Raw genomic sequence first — 21055 nt, 5'->3', positions numbered from 1 at the left:
ATTGCATGAAAGGATACGCCAGCACTACACTCACTGTGAAAGGAAAGACAAAGAACATGACACAGTGAGACACCCAGCCCAAACACACTCTAAGTGCTAATGAGCTCTCAGGCAACTTACTGGAAAATTAATTTTTATAATTTTTATCAACTGACATTAAACATTATCCTCAAAGAATTCCAATGGGCAATTGAAGTTATAAGAGTTCTTTAGCTTTCCAGGAAACCCAAGAAACAGGAATGATACCTGGTCATAGTATTATTGGTTCCAGTTGTGGGGTCCACAAAACTTCCTGTCTGACTCTTCCACACATTTAAATGTTCAACCACTGCCTTATTATGCTATTCCAGGTAAAATGCTCAATAATCTGAGGTAGTCTCAGACTATCAAAGCACGGGAAATTTTTGAAATGGTTTTGTAGCAGAACTGTAGAAACACTGATTATCTTTTGCTGATAACTAACCTGAAATGTTCAGCCAGTGTAATAATACGAAAACAGAGAGACAAAGCACTCAGAAATACACATGAGGTTACATAGTGTACCCTGCTGGAATTTAAAAAAACAAACAAACAAACAACAACAACAACAACAACAACAAAACAAGCAATGGCATTGTATTCAGCAACCTAAATGAATATATGGAAGATCTTTCATATGTGTCTGAGGTACAACTTAAGAAGGTTGTTTCTTCTGGAGTATTTTACCTATCCTATCCAACATGGCGGTACAGTAAGTCCCTGAAATTGGCTTCATTTACAATTACAAGGCATATCTGAAATTTCTTGCTTTAGAAAAGCAGATTATAATGAGAAAAGTTTCTAATCTACTGCATCAGAATCAAACTAAAATACCACATAGAAATATTAATTTTATGCAATGTTTAAATAATAAAAACAATTCTCATGTTTTTGTATTCAAAATATTTTATATTAATCATTCAAACTTAATTTTTATACAACTAATGCATACATAATCAGTTTTCTATCTCCTAAGTCACATCTCACTGATATAAAAGGAATACAGGCATACCCCACATCACATTATTTCAGTCAATGATGTTTTGCAATAACGTCCTTGCTAGATGGCGGTCGAATCCCTGCCCTAACATCATTCAAATGTCCACTAATGGCATCGTTTCAAATTAATTATCCCTCATAATGCCTTGTTTAAATATTGTCTTGTATTTTAGTGGAACCACTGAATGAGGCTAGGTGGAAAGAGAGGCAGAATGCCTGTGGCCAGGAAAGGTTCTGCCCTCCAAATGCTATTTTGCTCTGGAATATTTTATACTGATTGTATCCTATGAGTACAGAGGCATTAAGGAAAAGACAACAATTCCCTTTCAGATTAACCTCTTCCGCTGAGGACTGGGATGGCCTTGTTCATAGCACTGGCCTCAGCAACAGCAATGGATTTCCCAGGATCGAGGTCAGATTCACAAGTGCAGCTGCGAATGTTACGTTGTCCGGGTCACAGAGAAGCTTTCGGGAGGGACTTTGCAGTCGTGGGTGACATTTCTCACACGCAGGAACCTTAATGGAGAAGGGATGGTACGGTATTTGCAATGCATTTGACTCTTGACTAAGCCACACCGAGTCCAGGTTTCTAGCGCCAGCCATTCTACAGAGGCTCTGACTTAAAAGTGGCTGAGATTAGGTGACCACAGAAAACAGGGATTTGTGGACTCTGGCTAAAAAGCCCCTGTTTTTGTTTTGGTGGATTGTATACAGTTTTTGCCTTGATTATGTGGTTGCTGAAGACCTGCCTCTAAGAGTCTGTCATGTCAGCCTTACTGAGTGCAATTGCCAATTCAAGGTCTTCCTGTTCTTGTCTTCGCAACCGAGCTAGCCTCTCCTGCTCTGCTCTCTCACTCTCGCGCTTGGCCCACGCCAGCTGCTGCTCCTCATTTCCAAACTAAAAAATAAAAATGGAACTTTGGTTAATAAACTCTAGAGACATTTCTTGATGCTCCCACAAAACACATACGCAAGATGGTGAAAGTCAAATGCTAGGAGGCGAAGAAGGAAGGTGGGGGGGAGAAGCATTTGCAGTGCAGAAAAAACAGCATATATTAGCAAATGCTAGCAGGAAGCATGGGTGACACAGAGTATAATCATTTTCAATAAGGAGTATTCCAGGACAGGCTGGAGAAACATTGCTGACCGAAGTTTTGTGTGAGGATTGAAACCAGAAACCCACAGGCCTTTCATTTCCCTTCTATGTGACATGGCACTGAATTTTCCCTCCAAACCAGCAACTCTTCAAGCTGATATTCTCTGGGGCCTCAACCTCACGCCAACAAATAGGTTTAGAAAAAGAACCCCCCTAAATATGATCACTGCTGCCAATATTTTCCCCATTGAGCTGCTCCTCCCCCAAGTCAGAAGCTCCATTTGTTGTGGAGTACTGAACTAGAGAAGGATGTGTGCACATGGATATATTGCAATGAGGCATCTTGGCTACACTTAGGAATGCTGTTCCATATTGTTCTGGAGGCTCTTTTTACGAAATCAGTGGGCCAGTTTGGCTGGAGTATGGCTCCATTCATAAAATGCACGTATGAGCTTCAAAATTAAAGATTTTTATGAATACTTTCAGGTGTGATGATATCACCGATTCTTCCTAATTTACTGTTAAGTTTCAAGGATTTAAATGCATCATTAGAAAGTCAATAAGCTGGAGAACAGTCCCACTGAAATATAACATGCATTTTTTTAAAGGCTTGAATTCTTCCCCCTCCCCCCTCAGGCACTTTGGGTTAAGTGACTTGCCCAGAGTCACACAGCTAGGAAATTTTAAGTATCTGAGACCAGATTTGAACTCAGGTTTTCCTGATTTCAGGGCTAGTGCTCTATCCACTGCCCCTCCTAACTACCCCTTGAATTCTTTAAATAAAAGTTAAAAACAATCTCTGAGGTTTTATTTTAAACAAACTTAATATCTGGCTTTTCTTGTTTTATGGTATCGACTGACTGATCAGTTTCTTTCCAAAGTAAAAATGTAATAGCGTCACGTAATAACAAATAATCCAGGGCAACTCCGCTATTTAAAAACAAACAAACAAAAACATCCCATGTAACAATGCAAATACTGGCAGACTTAGTTGATGTGTTGTTTAGTTTTGTGGAAGTGTTTTTCCCCCATTCTTTTTTTTCTTTTAACTCTTTGTTACAGGGGAAAATTCATTGGATAAGGGTATCAATTCAGAAATTAAAGTGATATAAAAATGAATTATGTTAATATATTTTAAAATAAAGTAAAATACACACTCATCATAAATATAATTATCATGGTTATATTTGTAGAATGCCAGAACCAGAGAAGCCTTAAGAGATCATCTAGTTCAATCCTCTTACAGAAAGACATACTGAGGTAAATTGCCCAAGAAAACACAGCAATTTTGTGACAAAATGAGGACAAAAGCTTATGCTTCCATTTGTTCTGATAGCCCCTATTATCTCATCCTTTAATTGGAAGTGATAGTAATATCTCTAATTTGACTATATCATTTTATAAAATAGTATGTAGCTAAGGAAATGGAGTTTACATTAATTCCCTGAATATTCTCATCACTAAAAGGAGGTGCTTGGAGAATGAGTCCACTTCACAGAAGTAGAGTCTAATCCAAGAGGGTAAAAGAGAAGGAGGAAAGAAATTTTCAAATCCTATTTCTCTAAGGCCAAATCAATAGAAGGTGTCCCAAAAGTCTTAGTGTCATTTTAAGTTTTAATGGTTTTTTGGGGGACAGATACCCTGCATGAACGTTTTCAAAATTAACAGTAGTAGTTAGCCTCAATCCTCCACACCACACAATCCTCTACACACAGTAGATCATTAAAGAAAAGGCTCATTACCTCAAATTCCCTGCGAAAGGAACCAACAGTAATTTTCTTGTAGCTTTCTTCATCTTTCTGTGCCCCATAGCACCTACCACAATGTTTTACAAACTTAGGTACTCGATTATCTGTATGATGAATTTAATCTACTTACTCTTTGGAGGTTTTGCTAATTCCTCCCAACTTAGCAAATGCTGTATGGTCAACAAGAAAAGATAAGTACCACAGAAATGAATGGATTATGGTAGCTGTCAGTCATCTTTGCCAAAAGGTAGAGCTAATTTTGACAGGGACCACTGAGGTTCAGATTTGGAAGGGATACAGTAGGCATTTGTTAAATTTAATGATTTCATTCAACCCAGCTGATAAACAGTAATTTTACAGATGAGCAAAGTGAGGGGCAGGGAAGATTTGTCTAAGGGTACACCACAGGTTAGAGGCAAGGCCAGGACAAAAACTCTTAGTATTCTCATTTCCAGCCCCATGCCCTTACTACCAGACCATACTATCTATATTCCTTGCTTTGCTTTCATAGTTGATAATATGGCATGACATTATGGGAGCATTCATTTTTAATTCAAACACATCTGTCACCATCATCACAACTGCAAACTGTTTGAGTGAATGATCCTAAGACCAAAGGTGATTCTTACCCCCTGCCTCCAAATGAAGACTTCCAGTTTGTGATGTGCACCTATTCAAGAGAGATCTACTATATTTTGGAAGACTAAGAAAGGTTTCTCATTTCTTTCAATGGTTTTCAATGGTTTAGAACAGGTAACCATTAACCCTATGAACCACACACTACACAGCATCCCATGCATTTACTAGATTTGAACCTTACATTTATGAAGACCTTCATATATCTAGTTAAAAGACTGAGTCAGAGACAAGAAAATAGATATCTAGCTCCTTGCATTCAGAATTCAACCTGCTAAGGAGTTATTTAAAATATATTGTCAGGCTCTCTTTTATTTCAAGGCACCTTCTGGGAACCCACCTACCAAAAAATAACATACTTAGTTAAAACTAAAATTCCCTTACTCCCAGAGTTAAGCAACATCTTTAAGAGAAAAAGAAAAAAAAAAAAAAAAAAAGCAACCACAAACCATTAGAGCTATAAAGGAGATGAGAGATCATCTTGTTGAACTCTTTAATTTTACAAATAAGGAAACTAAGGCCCAGAGAAGGGAAGTGATTTGCCCATAGTCATATGTCTAGGTGGCGGGAAGAACTAAGAACTCTTATTAGTCTCCTAATTCTCAATCCTGGGTTTACTCATTTCCACAGTATCATATTGTCTCTTTCATCAGAATCACCATTATTAAAATAATTAATAGCTTACTAGCTTCCTTACTATGAGAGAGTATGTGAAAATATTTTTTTCCCAACGATATCAGTCATTCAGAGAAAAAAAAAATGCTATCCAATTGTCAATAATGAAAGATACAACATAGCCAATCTGACATTTCCTCTCCTCCAAAAGCAGACTTCTGGGAAAAGGCCATTGTTACCAAACCACAGATCTTCCTTTCTAACATCTATTTTTTTAATCTTTTTTTTTTTTTTTAAAGAAACACCAAAGACAGATGATGGTTTACTTACTAAAAATCAAAGTAAACAACACCAGCAACTATTCCTAGAATAAACACTTTACTGGAATTGATCAGATCACATATAGATTCAGAGTATTTAAAAACAGCTGAACTAAGGCAAATGTTTTAATTGGGAGCAGGGGTGGGAAGGTGAAGCCAAATGGGGCATCATGAATGGAAAAACAAGACTAGATTCACCAAACTTATGTATTTACCATCCTTCTTTCAGGCAAAAGTGAAATTCTTAACATTTTATCCCAAGAGCATCAATTCCAAACAAAGCCACATTTTCAATGCTGGATATGGCTCCTGTTATCTTAGCCATCATTTCTTGTGCTTGAAATAACAAAATAATTTAATGTTTAAAAAACATTCAATAAAACCATTAGAAGGTAATGGAAAAAAAAATAAAAAGAGAGTAAGCCATAAAAGGCTGAAAATATGAGTTACTACAGCTAATATTTAGTTTCCACCATTTTATAAAGGGACACAGGTTTGAAGAGTAAGGCTTTGAAGAATCACTTCACACAGGCTACAGTCTACTCAGGAGATTAAATGTTCCAACATGAACTACTGAAAAGAAAGGAGTCCTCTGATCCTCTTGAATTGTAAATCTCTTCAAAGTGTGAAGAAATTTGCTATCATTTAGAAAAAAAATACTCCATTTTGAAAAGCAAACATTCTGGAATCTTTTAAGATTATAGTGCAACTGAATGAGGGAAAAAAAAACAAAAACAAATCAAAACCAAACCACACCAGTAGATCAAATCATCTCTCCCAATGTCCGTGGGCCGAGTCTGCTAGTTGATGATTTCCTCTGGAAAAAAAATGAGTGTTTAAAGATGGAAAGGCAACCATTAGCAGTAAACAATGTGGTATGTAAATCCCACTGAGCAGAAATTAAGCTCCCTTTCTTAAAATAAAGATAATTAGTTATTGAGATTGCTTCATCTATTCTGGATAAGCCAAAAAAGGCCACTAGTCAAAATGGACAAATATTGAACCAATGAGAACTGGGACATTTCGGGGATTCTTAGGCTTCCCAAAAATGAACAACAACTAAATGAAGGATGTACAGCTAAGCCTTTTATAGAAATCAGTCATTTTTCTAAAATTGCCACAGAACTCAACTTACCCTCTCCACTATACAAGAATGTTCTTGGGTACTGAATATCTGTTTCTTTCTTTTTAAAGAGTCTACAAGAAATTAAGTGCTAGTCAAGATAAAGCAAGTTTTGTTTCTGACTTTTATTAACAATATCACCATTTTGCATACATTCACAAGAGTTGAAGTGAGCACCAATCAGACAGAATTTAACTAACTCAAGTTATAAAATATTTACACTCTGATAATTTCAGTAGGTTAAGTACCTCAAATACACTAAGAAAAAGATATGTATGTATGTAAGGTGTACTTCACCTAAACACATCTGGTTTTTTAAAAATGAACTGTTTATTATGTACTAATATGCCAACAAAACATGTCTAAAAATTGATAGTCCATGAGTCAAACATCTCTACATCACAAATTTCACAACTAATGTTTTACAATTCATAAATATAGATTGTTGAAGGATGCCTCTGATACCTCCTCATGACATGGAAATAACCCTGGGCTCTGGACCATGAACTCCAACTGGCTGTAGGAGGCTCTTAGACTAAGAGCACAACACTGTACATGCCTCTTGAGGACCAGCCTATTTATGTTGAGAGAGTTACAATCCTGGAGTTGCCTAAAAAAAAAAATGACCATTTTTGGCCACAAGAAGTAGTTAAACACTTTCATCTACATTGGAGAAGGGAGCACTTGCAAGGATGAAATGATGGATCCTTGAAATACTAAAAGATAAAGGTTTTTTTGTTTGTTTTTGATGGACTAAATGACAGCAACATATCATCAAACCCATTTTAATATGTGGACGAAAAAAAGCCTGAAGCTACATAAAGAAGAAATTTTGTTGTACAAGAACTGGCAATGAAAAGTCAGTTGACTAAATATACAGTCTTAAAATTCTAAATATTTTTTCTGTCCATGCTTAAAACAAAGTCAGATTTTTAAAACTCTGACATTTATTTCTGAAAAGGCACTTATTCATGCTAAAAGACCCTTAGAGATTCCTTGATGAAATAAAATATGGATGTTCTGATAATAATTTCCTAAGAGGATCTTAAAATGTTTTTCTTAAATGACTTGTTTTTGATGTAACACGTAACTGGAACACTTTATGAATACTAATCATTTTTTGCTAATAAAACTTCACAGTTCAGGTCTTTATAATTGATATTGGTTGTGCACAACATACTGTGAAAGGACTGTCAGAATTTTTTTTTTAAAACAAATATTTGAAATTTCTCTTTACTATAGAAATTTCCAGGGGATCACAAAACCCCAATATATATTTATTCAATTGTGCTTAGCACAGTGCCTGGCACATGGCAGGCGCTTAATAAATGTTTATTGATTTGAATTGAAAATATGAAAACTTCTGAAGGGTTTTACATCTTGGCTCTCAAAACTCAAATACAAAATGGCCTTTCATGCAACAAAACAATACAAAGATGCTCTAACAAAACATTAAAAGGCCTGTTTTCCCACCCTACTAGATAATAGACATGTTCCTTTAAAGTAGTGTCAAATTCACAGCGATTTTTATTAGCATTTTTTTTTTTACAGAAATAGAAATACAAGATAATGATGAGAACAGTATGAAGTACTAAGAGACACAAGCCAGTGACAGCAGGTTTGCAGTTTAAAAAACTAAAAACCCAAAAGATTGCTGCAAGCGAGGAGCAGAAAGTGGTTGGCTCAGAGACAATGAACGTAACTTACAGAGCTGAAGTCTGCAAAACCCAAGGAAGAGTCTTTAGGAGTTTGAGTTGAAGAAGAGGGAGCAAATGGATCGTTTCCACTAAATGGGTCCCCAAAACCCTTTTTATTTTGAAACGGGTCACTGCTGTCAGCCCCAAATGGCTGGAATGGATCAGGGGGTTTGGAAAAATCTGCAGACCCGAGCTGGCTTACAGGTGTACTTTTACCTGGAAAGTTTAGGAGAAAAAAAGGAGAAAAAATATATAGGTTACTTACCATGGAAAAAGCATAGCCCTGAGTTGGAGAGCCCTGGATTCCTTTCCCCCTTTTTGAAATAACTGTAGAAGTCATCTCATATGATTTAACTTATATAATCACCAAAGGAATTCAGTATCACTGTCTTCCCTCAGGAACTTTTGAAATAAAAAGTCATACAACCCCATTTTCATGAGTGTTTATGAATAGTAAAAGCAAAATAAATGTAGGATGACTTCGGTTAATGCTTTTGATGAGAAAATTAAAAATTAGAGGGAGTCACACTTAAAAAATTATATAATTAGAAAAAAAGTTATTCATTTTTAGTGCTGCAAGATTAGTAAAGATATTGTAATTTGAGCAGCAAGAATTCTGAGAAAAATACTAAGAGCATGAATTTTTATTGACAATCAAAAACAAAGTTTAGTTTCTATATTATATAGGTAGACTGGGTTAATTACATGCAAATGTTAATTTTATAATATCTGTGGTAACTCTTCAGAAAAGTTCAATGAGCTCCACTCAATTTGAAATGTTCATGTTTTCCTTTTACCAGTCTGCCTTCTTGATTGCTTAATTCGATGAATAAGAGAATTTGGCCTTGGAGGTGGAGCAATCCAAGGGCTTTTAATAAACAGGGCACAACAGGGGTTCTTTTTTTTTTTTTTTCCTTTAAGTTATTTCTTCATTATACTAAAGAATATAAGCTCCTAGATGGAGCTCTTTTTCATATTTTTTTTCACTTTGCATTTTTAGTGACAAATATAAGCACCCTGCACATACTAAGTGCTTAATAAATACTTGTTCAATTGGAGGGAAAAAAACCTAAAACATTTTTCTTCTTGATGTCTAAGTGAACAGTATGGGAAACAGTATGTCAGATGGACTAGATGTCAAAAAAGATGGCTTGGTTCTCCCATTAATTAATGTGGTTTAAGCAAAACACTTATTTCCTTCCCTAGGTCTGTTTTCTTATACATTAAAAAAAAAAAAAAAAAAAAGACTAGGCATTCTCCAGGGTCTCTAAATGCTCTATTCCCGAGTTTATTCTGTTTCTGATGTATTCTGGTCTAAGGTCCCTCCTAAGTCTGACCCTCAGTTATATGTGTGTCTAAGGCTCCTTTCCAGCATTAACATTTTTAGGAGCCAATGGCTTTAGAGATCATGTGGCCCCATTTGATTTTATAAATAAAGCTAAGCTTAGAGAGACTGAATGATCTGCCTAATGTCATACAGGGAGTAAAAAAGAGCCAAGAGTAAATGTCATCTTGGGACTCCAAAGGCAGTGCTATTTCCCCCTAAGCCATGACACCTGACAACACTTCCTTGTCTATCCCAGGACAAGTGGGGCAAAGGAGTAAAGTTAAAAAGTGCTGGACTTGGAAGTCATGAGATGGATTTGGCATCAGAGGTGCTGGAGATTCACTCTTGGGTCAGTCCCATTTGACCTAGGTGATCTTGGACAAGACATTTAATTTCTCTAAAATTTAATTTAAATTAAAATTTAATTTCTTTAAAATGAAAAGCTAGAAGAGACCTGTTGAAGTCTCCTAGCAGAACTAAGACTCTTATCCACTTTGTGGCTAAGGACAAGTCACAACCTTAGCTTCCTCATCTGTAAAATGGAGCTAAAAACATCTATATAGTAGAAGCAGCCTAGTGTAATGGATTAACATCTTTCATTGACTATTAGATCATGAAAATCTGGGTTAAAGTCCTGTCTCTGGCACCTACTAGCAGTGTAATTATTGGCTATTTTATAAATGAGCTGCTGGTGTGCACTGGTGGAAACAGTTTTCATACTGGGAGTTGGCCCCAGTAATGAAATCACAGGTATAGACCAAACTCCACTTTCTTCCAAAACTGGACTACCTTTGTTATAGGACTGGGAGCAAATGAAATAAATATGAAGTTGTGTATAAATATCAGTTATTATTAAATGGCTCAATACAATAACAATAACAGCAGCCTACTAGTAATGGAAGTAAAGAAGCAGGCCAGAGCTAAGAATGGATAAGCACTTATATCCATCACTAGCAAATATGTAATGGCTTTCTAGTGAAAGAGGGTTAGTATCATTATCTTCATACACAAAGGCATCCAAGAATGGTTAGCAAATTACCAGATATGTAAAATGTAAAATTTTATGTAAATTTTCTGCTTATGTAAATTTTATGTAAAATGTTATATAAAATTTCAGCTTCATCTTATTAAAGTGAACAGAGTCACCAGCTCAAAATCGAAGCTACATAATCCAAACCAAATGTTTTTACCAAAACATGAATCCTCACTTGCATATATAATATCTAATAATAAAAGTGTTGTACAGCACTGGACAAGGCAAAATATACTTGTGATTTATTCTCTTGTTCCCAAGGCTAATTGTTGTTTTGAAGATATTATTAGTCAGTTGTTTTTGAGTTTATCCTTACGATTGGTGGCTTTTAGTTATATGTTATATGTGACCCCAAACTTCCAAAGTGTTTATTATACTTGTTTATTTTCCTCAACGCTCTGGTTAAACAAGAGTGACTTCCCTTCAGATCTCCAAACATCAGCATTCTTCTTCAAGAAGTCAACTCAAGGGCCACATCTTCCATGAAGGCTTTCCAGATACTCCCATTAAAAGTGATTCCTCCCTCCCCAAATCTTTCGTCCCTCTCTATTAACATAATCCATGAAATTACACATTTCACCTTGTATCACAATTTTTTGTGAATACATCTTAGTCCTTACTAGACTGTAAGCCCTCAGAAGTTAAGAATGATTATTTTTCATCTTTGTAATTCCCAATGAGAATCAGTAACTTTTCCAAGGAGATGATACATCCCACACAATTGCTAAAGCAGTCTTGACTGTATTTTGTTATGGTAGAAACTATAAGGTTGAGGAAGAAATGGATCCATGTGAAATCTATGGAACACTCAAGAAAAGGCCATCTGTTCCTCAGAATTTGGATTCCTCTCCCAATAACTCTCTTCTCTGGTACCCATACTTTGTTTGGGAGAGAAAGGGGAGAGGGATTCACATTCCTTTATGCTTTTCATTTCATTATGGTACATTTTATTAAAAGACTTCTCATCTCAATAATAGGTGAGGAATAGGAAGACTGATGGACCTGACTCCAAAATCTTAAGAAAGTGCATTTTTCTTCATTCTTTATAATCACATTTATAGAAGCATAATCAAGAACTGAGTGTGTACACAACAATGGTTCACAATGGGGTGTATATTTTCCGTATTAAATATATATCTACTAGGATCCAGAGACAAAGTCTTTTCTAACTTTGATTCCTCTTTGTTTCCCTTGTCTTTTTTTCTCTCTCAGGGCTCTAGATTTCCAATATTCCAGTGCTTCTCCAACTTTTTCTGCAAATGTATTTTTTCTTATTTCCTGCACTGTATCATTCTTTTTTTCCTTCTCCCCTTCTCAATTTAATGTCTTCTCTGAGCAGAGCAGACTGATCTTGGCAGGGGTTGGGCCTTTCCAACTGACCTTGAGGATTTGCCTGTCCTTTCCAATGCAAACTCCTCCCAAATTCTTATTCTGTTCTAAGGGAAGGAGCCAAAATGCAGCAGAGTTCAAGGCTTCCTAGGCTGTGACTTACATTTCCTACCTGACAATTCACCTTTACACTTGTCATCACCATAGACCTGAGTAGAATAGAGGAACTCTTGACAAAGATAGCAAAGAGAGGTCTTGCAAAGATGCTAGGGAGCAACAAAATTATGGTGTAGAAAATGGTGGCAGGTATCTCATTTTACAAGCATTAAAGTAAAGGCTGAAATATTTTTATACCCAATAAAATTCTAATTTCCTCAGAATGTCCCTGAACCAATCAATGATATGACACCCTTATTTTAGATAAATATATCACAGATTTGCCAAGCTAGAGAAGAAACTTTTGACAACAGTTCTGCTTTAGCACATTGATGCTGTAGCCTCTGTTGATCCCAACATTTACAAGAGATTAAACAGCTTAACTGCTGTGTTCTAGAAGAAAGAGCACTGGATGGAGAATTAGAAAACTCAGTTTGAACCCAAAACTCTTGAACCCAAGTTACTGAATTCCTAAACATTCTCTTATGTGAGGGGGAAATAACACTTATACAGGATCATTGTGAGAAAAGTACTTAATAAAATGCATTATAAATATGAACCACATTGTTATTAACTCATTTTTCTGAATGCAAAGCAGAGAGACAAGATTAGCTGTGTAACTGGCTACCCCTTCAGGCTTATAAAATTTCAGGCTGTGGGCACCAAGAAGCATTCCTGTTCTCTGCTGCCCTACTGGACAGTTAGTTAGCTGTTAGTACCCAGAACATGCTGGACTACAGAACTCAGGAGAGCAGTATGCAGTTTTCAATGCTGTATAAAAGACTATAGTAAAGTGTAGTTTGGGATATTTCTAAGACAAATCTTCTCAAGTTGGCCTTTGCCCTATATAATAAATGTTGCTTTAAAAAAAACTGCTATGCCCATGATTTAAACCTGACTCGGGTCTTTCCTAAAACTTAAACTTTTTAGGCTAAAATGAAGTACAAAGAAGGAAGAAACATATTGGCATTTAAAAAAGCTATTTAACTGTAAAACTGCACAAGTAAATCTAATGTGAACTAATGTGTAGTCCAATTTCAGGGCTGATAGTATTTTTATTATAATAAATACTGGCTCTGTCAAGAAGTCATATAAACTAAACATCGATATATCTAATACATAGATGTTTTCATATATAGACTGAATTGTTCTTGATATGAAAAAAAAACAAAAAAAAACCTGCTGTCATAGTTCTCAAATATCTGTAGCACGAGCTTACTATCCTCCTGGAAAGAAGAGATATCTATTGCATTCCAAGACACATCCCAAGGTTTAAGGATAGGCCAAACCACATCCCCTATGGATCAAGAGGACTACTTGGGTCTATAGCAGCTTTTGGAAGAGTTTCTAAAGAGGAGATAATGGGAGAAAATGAGAAGGAAATCCTCTCTAATTTAGCCATCCACTATGGCCACCCCCTTTTCCCCACTCTGATACTTCCTGTTAACCAAAATGAAATTTTAAAATTCAACCTCAGACAAAAAAAAAAAAAAATTAAATTAAATTAAAAAGGCCTGATAGCTAAACTAAAAAAACTAAAAACTCAGAAATGTTTGCTGAAGTTTTATTGTTGAGAAGTAGAACTTCATGGAGAGTTTGGTTGTAGTTCAATACTCCAAGCTGAGAGCCATGGGCAGAGAGCCCTTAAATTCATGCTTTGTACACACAAACAGGTCTCTTTAAATACCTGGACAAGGAGGGAATAAATGATGATAAAAACCAGCAAGTGACATTTATATATAGTGCTGTACAATTTACAAAGTGTTTTTTATCCCTTATGTTTCTCCTCCTCACAATATCCCTAGGAGAAGCTGTATTGGTCTTTGGGTAAGTAGTTATACCCTCTTCTGAATGCCCAGAATCCTGAGGCTCTCAGATGTGACAAGTCTTTCCCAAAGTAACATAACTACTGTCAAAATCAGAATCAAAAATTAGGATTGCAAGCCCAATATCAAAGCCTCTGTATATTGCCTCCTGTGAGCTGGCAAAGGCTTATTTAGGAGACAGAAAAGAGCTAACCGAGGTACTGGCCATAGGATCCCAACATCCCTATATGGCTAAAAGACACTTTTTAAAGGGCTAAAAGCACTTTCCAAAATATGTTCTTGATCAAATTTCAGCTGAGATTTTGGAATATCTGTCATTACAAAGATGATGGATGCTGAAATGTACCCCACTTAGAAGCATTTCAAACTGAGGTTTCTAACAACCAGGCAGATTATCAGAGAGATGAAACAAGCTGCTCACTTCAAAAACTGCCTTCTCTTAGTTTTTCTCTATTGCTGAAACCGCTGTTGTTTGGAAATCATGACTTTGTTAATGTGAAACCAGGGCACACCAACTGTTTACCTCTTGTTTTCAAAGTAAAAACTGTTTTTCTCGTTTGTCTGTTTTTAATGTTTTGCATGAAGACTATGATGGACTTAACCAGTGTAAAAAGTGTTAGAGAGGTTTCTGGTTCTGCATTAGAGTGCGCTTATTATAAAACAACAAATTTTCTGCAAAAGGAAGTACATATCTATTAATGCCATGGACCTTCTCATCCAAGTTTCCTACTTCACTCTGCACATATGCTGATTATTTTTAGCTATTACATTTTTTAAAATTCTCAATCTAGTTCCTATTTTTATGTAAACACTCCTGCTAACTTGTTAGTAATTTTCACATTTCTTGAAACTCATGTTTCAATAACAATATGTATATAATAAGATAATTTTACTATCTTCACTTAGCAAATTTACTAATTTTATGACTAGTTTTAACTTTAACTTCCAACTTTAGATAGAATCACAGAATTGTAAAACTGGGAAGGTATTATAATATTATAATAATCAGAGGGTATTCTAGTCCAAAACCTAAGTGATGCAAAAAATCTCTACAGTATTTCATGTATTTATCTAGTCTCTGCCTTAACACCCCCAGCAATAGGAAACTTAGTGCTTTTCCAGGTATTCCATTCCATTATTAAACAGCTCTAACTATTTATCAGTTCTTCATATTGAACCCAAACCCTCAAATCAATATCTCAGTTTTAGGCCAAATAGAATTAAGTCCCACTTTATGGGAACTGAGACATGGGAAAGATAGCTTTCATATCCCCCATTTGGATCTAAATCTTTTCTACTCTAGGCTAAAGAGACCTATTTCTACAAGTGATCCTCATGTGTGACTGTTTTGTGAACTTGTCTTGATTACCCTCTTCTGAATGAGCTCTAAAATGTGGTACCCAGAAATGACCAGATTTTGATTAGGATAAATGGAAATATCTATCCTCTTCTGCATTTGAAACCAGCAAAAACAAAAAACAAACAAAAAAAACCAAATAAACAAACAAACAAAAAAAAAAAACACCAACTAAATTACTGGAGAATTAAGGACTACTTTTCTGATTCTGATGGTAACACCCATGATTATATGATTATTTTCTGAATGTCCATGCTACAGTTTTCATTAACAGTATAAAAAGTATAGAAGATTTAAGAGAAGGCAAGTTAGTTTGAAACCACAGCAGTTTCAGCAGTTACCCAAGCGGTGCACCGAAACCACACAGGACTTACTTTAGCAAAAACAATGTGAACAAAATGGTTTACCGCAGGTTAAATGCTGTTAAAAGCTCAGACTCCACCCCAGGTAAAAATCTTAATTTTTTACTTCTTGATTTTCTTAAGTAGTGATCGCTCTCTGGCACTTAAAAGGTTAATATTAAAAGAATATAAATGCACTTTCCAAATGAACAGTTTGGGACTCGTGTTTTAACACAAGTTAAATATGGCTTTCCCAGAATGCTTTTCAGGAAATCTTATACCTAGCAGGATACAATTTCTACTTACTCTGTGAGAAATTAGAAAGGCCAAAAACCTGAGACAGATTCTGTTCTATTATAGCCACTATTTGACATGGAAAAAAATAACTTTTGGTGAATTCCAAGTTTTACAAATAAGGTTAATAAATACCATTGAAACAAAGATCAAAGAGAGAGGAACTAAACAGGTTTACACACATCTATAAGTAATTACATTAATGCTGAATAAATGCACGTGTGTGTATAGAAACACACGTGATACATACACACACAAATGTGCTATTTATACATACATGCATATTCCAATGAGAAACTCCCCTGTGACTGACACTACTTACTAAATTTACCTGGTAGCAACTTTTTTAAAAATGAAAGATCAAAGCAAAAGAATAAAAAACAAGTGGAATTTCTGGTTTGTGGCTGGGCCAGCTGCTTCCCCCAAGTCATTTATCCTACACAACACAGGTTGCCCAAACTCTCATACAACTGTCAGGACTTCTGAAAATCAAGCCAATGAGAGGTGATACTGGGTGGTACTTAGACAATACTGGGAGGGAATTGTTAGAAACAGGCAAAGGATTCCTTCACAGGGAGGATTAGTTTACATTGCTTACATATAGAAGTACAGTGTCAAGAATAGCAAACTTCAAAGATCTAGACTCAAATTCCAGATCTTCCACTCACTAGCTATATGTCCTTGACTATTTTTTCCTCTCTTGGCCTTACATTTCCTATCAGTAAAATGGTAATAATAATAACACTTCTACTATGTACCTCAAACAGAATTAAGTTAGGATCAAATAAGATCATAAATGGAAATTATTAAATACAAATATAAATTATAATATAAAATGCTATTTTATAGTATATAATAGAAAGTATTATTTTAAATTATATATAAATATAAAATATATTGATTATATTAAATTACAATTATTTTATATTATATATTATTATAATATAAATATTGCTACTTTTCTTCCTTTAAAAAATTCAGTGTAGAAAAAAAGGAATAAATAAGTGTGTGCTGATCACCAGCATTTAGGACAACAGCTTTATAATTTAAATGATCACTCTTGGTAACTTATTTTTAGATTCCCAAATGTTTATATATGAGTGCATAAACCAAGAATCAATCATTTTTAATGTGAGCAAAGCAAATATATGATAAGAACCATTAAATCATTTGCAAGGGATTGAGCATTTGACAGGCACCTTATATTGGCATATGCATAAAAATATGGCCAACAGAGATCAAAGCTGCACCTAAAACATGGCTTGATCAGATAAAATTTGAGGTTCAAAGTGATCAGAGTGTTGAGATTTTTCCACTAAAAATATTTACTAAATATCAAGAAAAATCAACTTAATGTTGATTAATTTAATTTAAAAGGAACAGGAAGAAGGTGGTTCAGAATCCATGAGAAAAGATGAACAAGCCTTTTGTCCCTTCATTCCATCAAAATTTCTGGATGATATCACTGGCATTTAATAAATATTAAAAATTCCCAAAGATCCCTACAAAAGGCTTGCATACATACAGTATACAAAAACATGACAGGAATCATATTGGTACAGAAAGGGAGAAGGAAGGAGGGTGATCATCCTACCAGTAAACAACTTAATGCAATCTCACAACAAAATCACAGTATGATGTACTCAGTCTCAGACCCAAGTTGTGTTTGTCTATCTTTTGTTTTTCAAAATCTCAAAGTCTGTCAACATTTCACGTTCAATACTTTGGGATTCACCCAATTTCTGCAGACATCTCATACTGTTCACTCTTCCCCCCTAACATAAGCCAGTAAATCCAAATAATGAATTCTACAGTAGTTACTATGTGGTCCTAAAAGCACTGAGTTGAGAATCTTGCCATTTTCTACAGTAAAAGCTAATTGTACAGAAATGCTATGTGTACAAAATGCCAAAGTTTCACAAATTCATTTAAAAGATAATACAAACTCTGTCTGAGAAACAGAAGCGGGGGGGAGGGGGGAGGAGAAGAGAATTCAGTTTGACTCTTTTGGTAGGTATCCCACCAGGGAGTTCTAAGGCTCTCACTAGGAGGCAGCTGAGAGGATTTAATGGGTTCCCTTTCCCTTCCTGAGAAGCTTCATCTGAACATTTATTCTGTGCTGACACTGGCTTAAGAATCAAGGCACTGGGGGAACACAAAGCCTCAAACAAAAACCAATCTCTCAAGTTCTAAAAGTAGCAGAATGCTTTGAAAGTCATTGTCAATGGGTACAAGATGTTTTCCCCAGCCTGATAGGATATGATAGATAAATAGGAGTTACAGATGTGAATGATACCTTTAAAAGATGTTTTACATTATACTATATGATACAATTTTAATAAGAGTGAACATTCAGGATGAAGAAAGAGATGGTATAAATAGGAAAGGACCGCCTTGTTGGCAGTTCAGTGACTGCTCAAGATCAAACAAGGAGTTAAGTGAGATGGGACTGGAACTCATGTCCTCTGACACCAAGAAGAATGACCTTTTGACCATACCATCTTGTTGCCTGCCAATACTTTGCCTTGATGAAAGAAAAAAGGAATCCAAGAAACAGAATTTTAGGAATAGAACTGAGAAGTCTAATTTAGTCCAACCAATTCCTGATCAAGAATATTCTCCCCAGACTAACAAGGGATACACCAGTTCTTCCTGCAGAATTCCAATGATAGAGAATTTCTACATTATAGGACATGGTACATTTCACTCATTCTTTAGAATTAGATTACTTAATTTCCAATTGGTCTTTAGCCTGTCTTTCTCTGGCCCTTTATGAATGTAATTTTTGTTGCATTATGATCTGAATAGGAAGCATTTACTATTTCTGCCATTCTTCATTTGTTTCTGAGGTTTTTAAGTCCTTAATACATGGTCAAATTTTGTGTAAGTGCCACATACTGCTGAGAAAAAAGCATATTCTTTTCTATTCCTACTCAATTTTCTTCAGAGGTCTATCATATCTAAGTTTTCTAAGATTCTATTAACCGTTCTAATTTCTTTCTTGTTTATTTTGTGGTTAGATTTATCTAATTCTAAGAGGGAGTGTATCGTTTTACTGTCTATTTCTTCTTTTAAGTGACTTGACTTCTCTAAGAATTTGGATGCTGTACCACTCGATGCATATACCTTAGTAACAATACCACTTCATTGTCTATGGTATCCTTTAACAAGATAGTTTCCTTCCTTATCTCTTTTAATTAGATCTGTTTTTGCTTTTGCTTTATCTTAGATCAAAATTGCTACTCCTCCTTTTTTTGCTTCACCTGAAGCATAATAAAGTCTGCTTTTTACCTTTTACTATTACACTGCATGTATCTCTTTGTTTCAGATATATTTTTTGCAAATAATATATTGTAGGATTCTGGTTTTTAATACACTCAGCTATCCACTTCCATTTTATGGGAAAGTTCATTCCTTTCACGTTCACAGCAGTAATTACTATCTATATTTCCCTCCATCTTATTTTCTCCCCTGTATATACTTTTGTGTTCTCTCTCTGAGGTGGTATATGTCACGGCTGGAAAGGTCTTCCTTATATTCAGCTTACATCTGCCTTCTTGTCACTCCCTGATTCTATTCTGAGGCTAAGCAAACTAAATCTAATTGCTCTTCCACAGGAAAATGCAAGGAAATCAAGAAGGAGCTGCTTTTCACAATCACTATATTTTGATGGCCAGAATGTAGGAAGGATCTTTGGGTGTATATATGCTCTCCCTCTTCCATTCTAAGAGAATTCTTGCTGACTCACAGACTACAGGAACAGCAACTTACATTTATTGAAAAAGTCTCTCCTCTCTGGACTCAGTTTCCTTATCTGTAAAACATGACAACTGGAAAAGATGATTGCTAACTATAACTGCATAATGCTTTAAAGTTCAAATGTTTTCCTTACAAGAGCCCTCTAAAGTTAAAAAGTACAAGTAGCGTTATTTCTATTTTAGATTATAAGGAAACAATCTCAGAGAAGTAAATAGACTTGCTCATGATCAATCATTTATTATTAAGTTCTACATACATATTCATACTGGCATCAATACAGGGCTCAAAGTAGCTCAGAGAGCATAGGTCTAAATCAGTCCTTTCATTTTACAGATGAGAAATGTGAGACCAAGGCAGGTTCAATGCCTTATCCAATCACACACAAGTAAGTCAGACAGTGGGGAGGAGGAATAGAAAAATATGAAATCCTGTGCTCTGACACCACAGCAAAAGATTTTTCTACCATACCATGCTACTTATTCAATAGAAAAGTCTATCAAGTCTCTATTGCTATAGAGGAACTCTACAATACTGAGGAACTCACATTCTACTGGTAAGGGTGAAGATAGGAATAGCATTTTCACAGATAAGTAAATAGAGGTTATTTTAAAAATTTCTTTGTCACTTGGGTGGAGCAAGCCAGTAATTGACAGAATGGGGCCTCTGGCCCAAGAACCTACTAATCTCGGAGACTAACAGGACTCTTTTGACTCTCAGAGCCTAAGCTCTTCGTGTTTAGGCAGCAGCTAGAGCTCAAGTGATGACTGTTATCAAACTCCTACTCAATAAGTTCTTTCTAGTGGGTGTACACCAAAGTAGGCAAATGCTTCTATTTTTAATTCACAATTATCTATGCAGAGAAGGATCCTCTATCAAAGTTTTTTGGTTGTTGGGTTTTTGGTTTTTTTTTCCAGAGGAAACCCAAGAAGGAATTATATTCCTTCCACAATTCAAAACAAGGAATAATGTAGGACCCCAGACAGTTGTCAGTCATGTATAATTAACTGGAGACACTAAAATGATGAAAGAGCACTTTGTCCTAGTTCTAGAAAACACTTTTCTTGAAGATAGCTGAAAATTTCAGGTCTTGGATTCTAAGGACTTTCTGAGCATAATAATTTCTAAATAAACATCTATTTAGGTCAGGGATTGTTAATCTTTTTTATAATTGGCCCCCTTTGGCAATCCAGTGAAGTTCATGGACCCCATCTCAGAATAATCTTTTTAAATGCACAAAATATGTAGATATGAAAAGGAAACCAATTGTGTTGAAATAGTTGTCAAAATATTTTTCAAGATCAGTACCTAAGGCTAATTAAGAACCCCTCATTTAAATGTATTTTTATAAGCTTCCCTCAAACATGCATTTCTATTATAAAGA

General features: G+C 35.4%; 1 protein-coding gene across 9 annotated transcripts in view; it reads right to left on the bottom strand.

Moving 5' to 3' along the window:
- Window positions 1-906: 906 nt before the first annotated feature.
- Window positions 907-21055, bottom strand: part of EPS15L1 (epidermal growth factor receptor pathway substrate 15 like 1) — a 111479-nt gene continuing 91330 nt past the window's right edge. For 4 of the 9 annotated variants that reach the window (XR_012488570.1, XM_074306090.1, XM_074306081.1 and 1 more), the window contains 2 exons: window positions 8263-8468; window positions 907-1915 (listed from right to left, as the gene is read on the bottom strand). Coding sequence is in view for 8 of the 9 variants with exons in the window: in XM_074306090.1 (XP_074162191.1) it covers window positions 1769-1915; window positions 8263-8468 (353 nt within the window). In the remaining variant the exon portion in view is untranslated. Of the gene's footprint in view, window positions 1916-6665; window positions 7166-8262; window positions 8469-21055 lie in introns of those variants that run through there. The other 5 variants (XM_074306107.1, XM_074306099.1, XM_074306118.1 and 2 more) reach the window with 3 other exon arrangements.

This window comes from Sminthopsis crassicaudata, chromosome 1, assembly GCF_048593235.1.
Source record: "Sminthopsis crassicaudata isolate SCR6 chromosome 1, ASM4859323v1, whole genome shotgun sequence".
Classification (NCBI taxonomy): domain Eukaryota; kingdom Metazoa; phylum Chordata; class Mammalia; order Dasyuromorphia; family Dasyuridae; genus Sminthopsis; species Sminthopsis crassicaudata.
The sequence above is the reverse complement of the archived record's forward strand: the minus strand, read 5'-3'. Positions and strand labels throughout refer to the sequence as shown.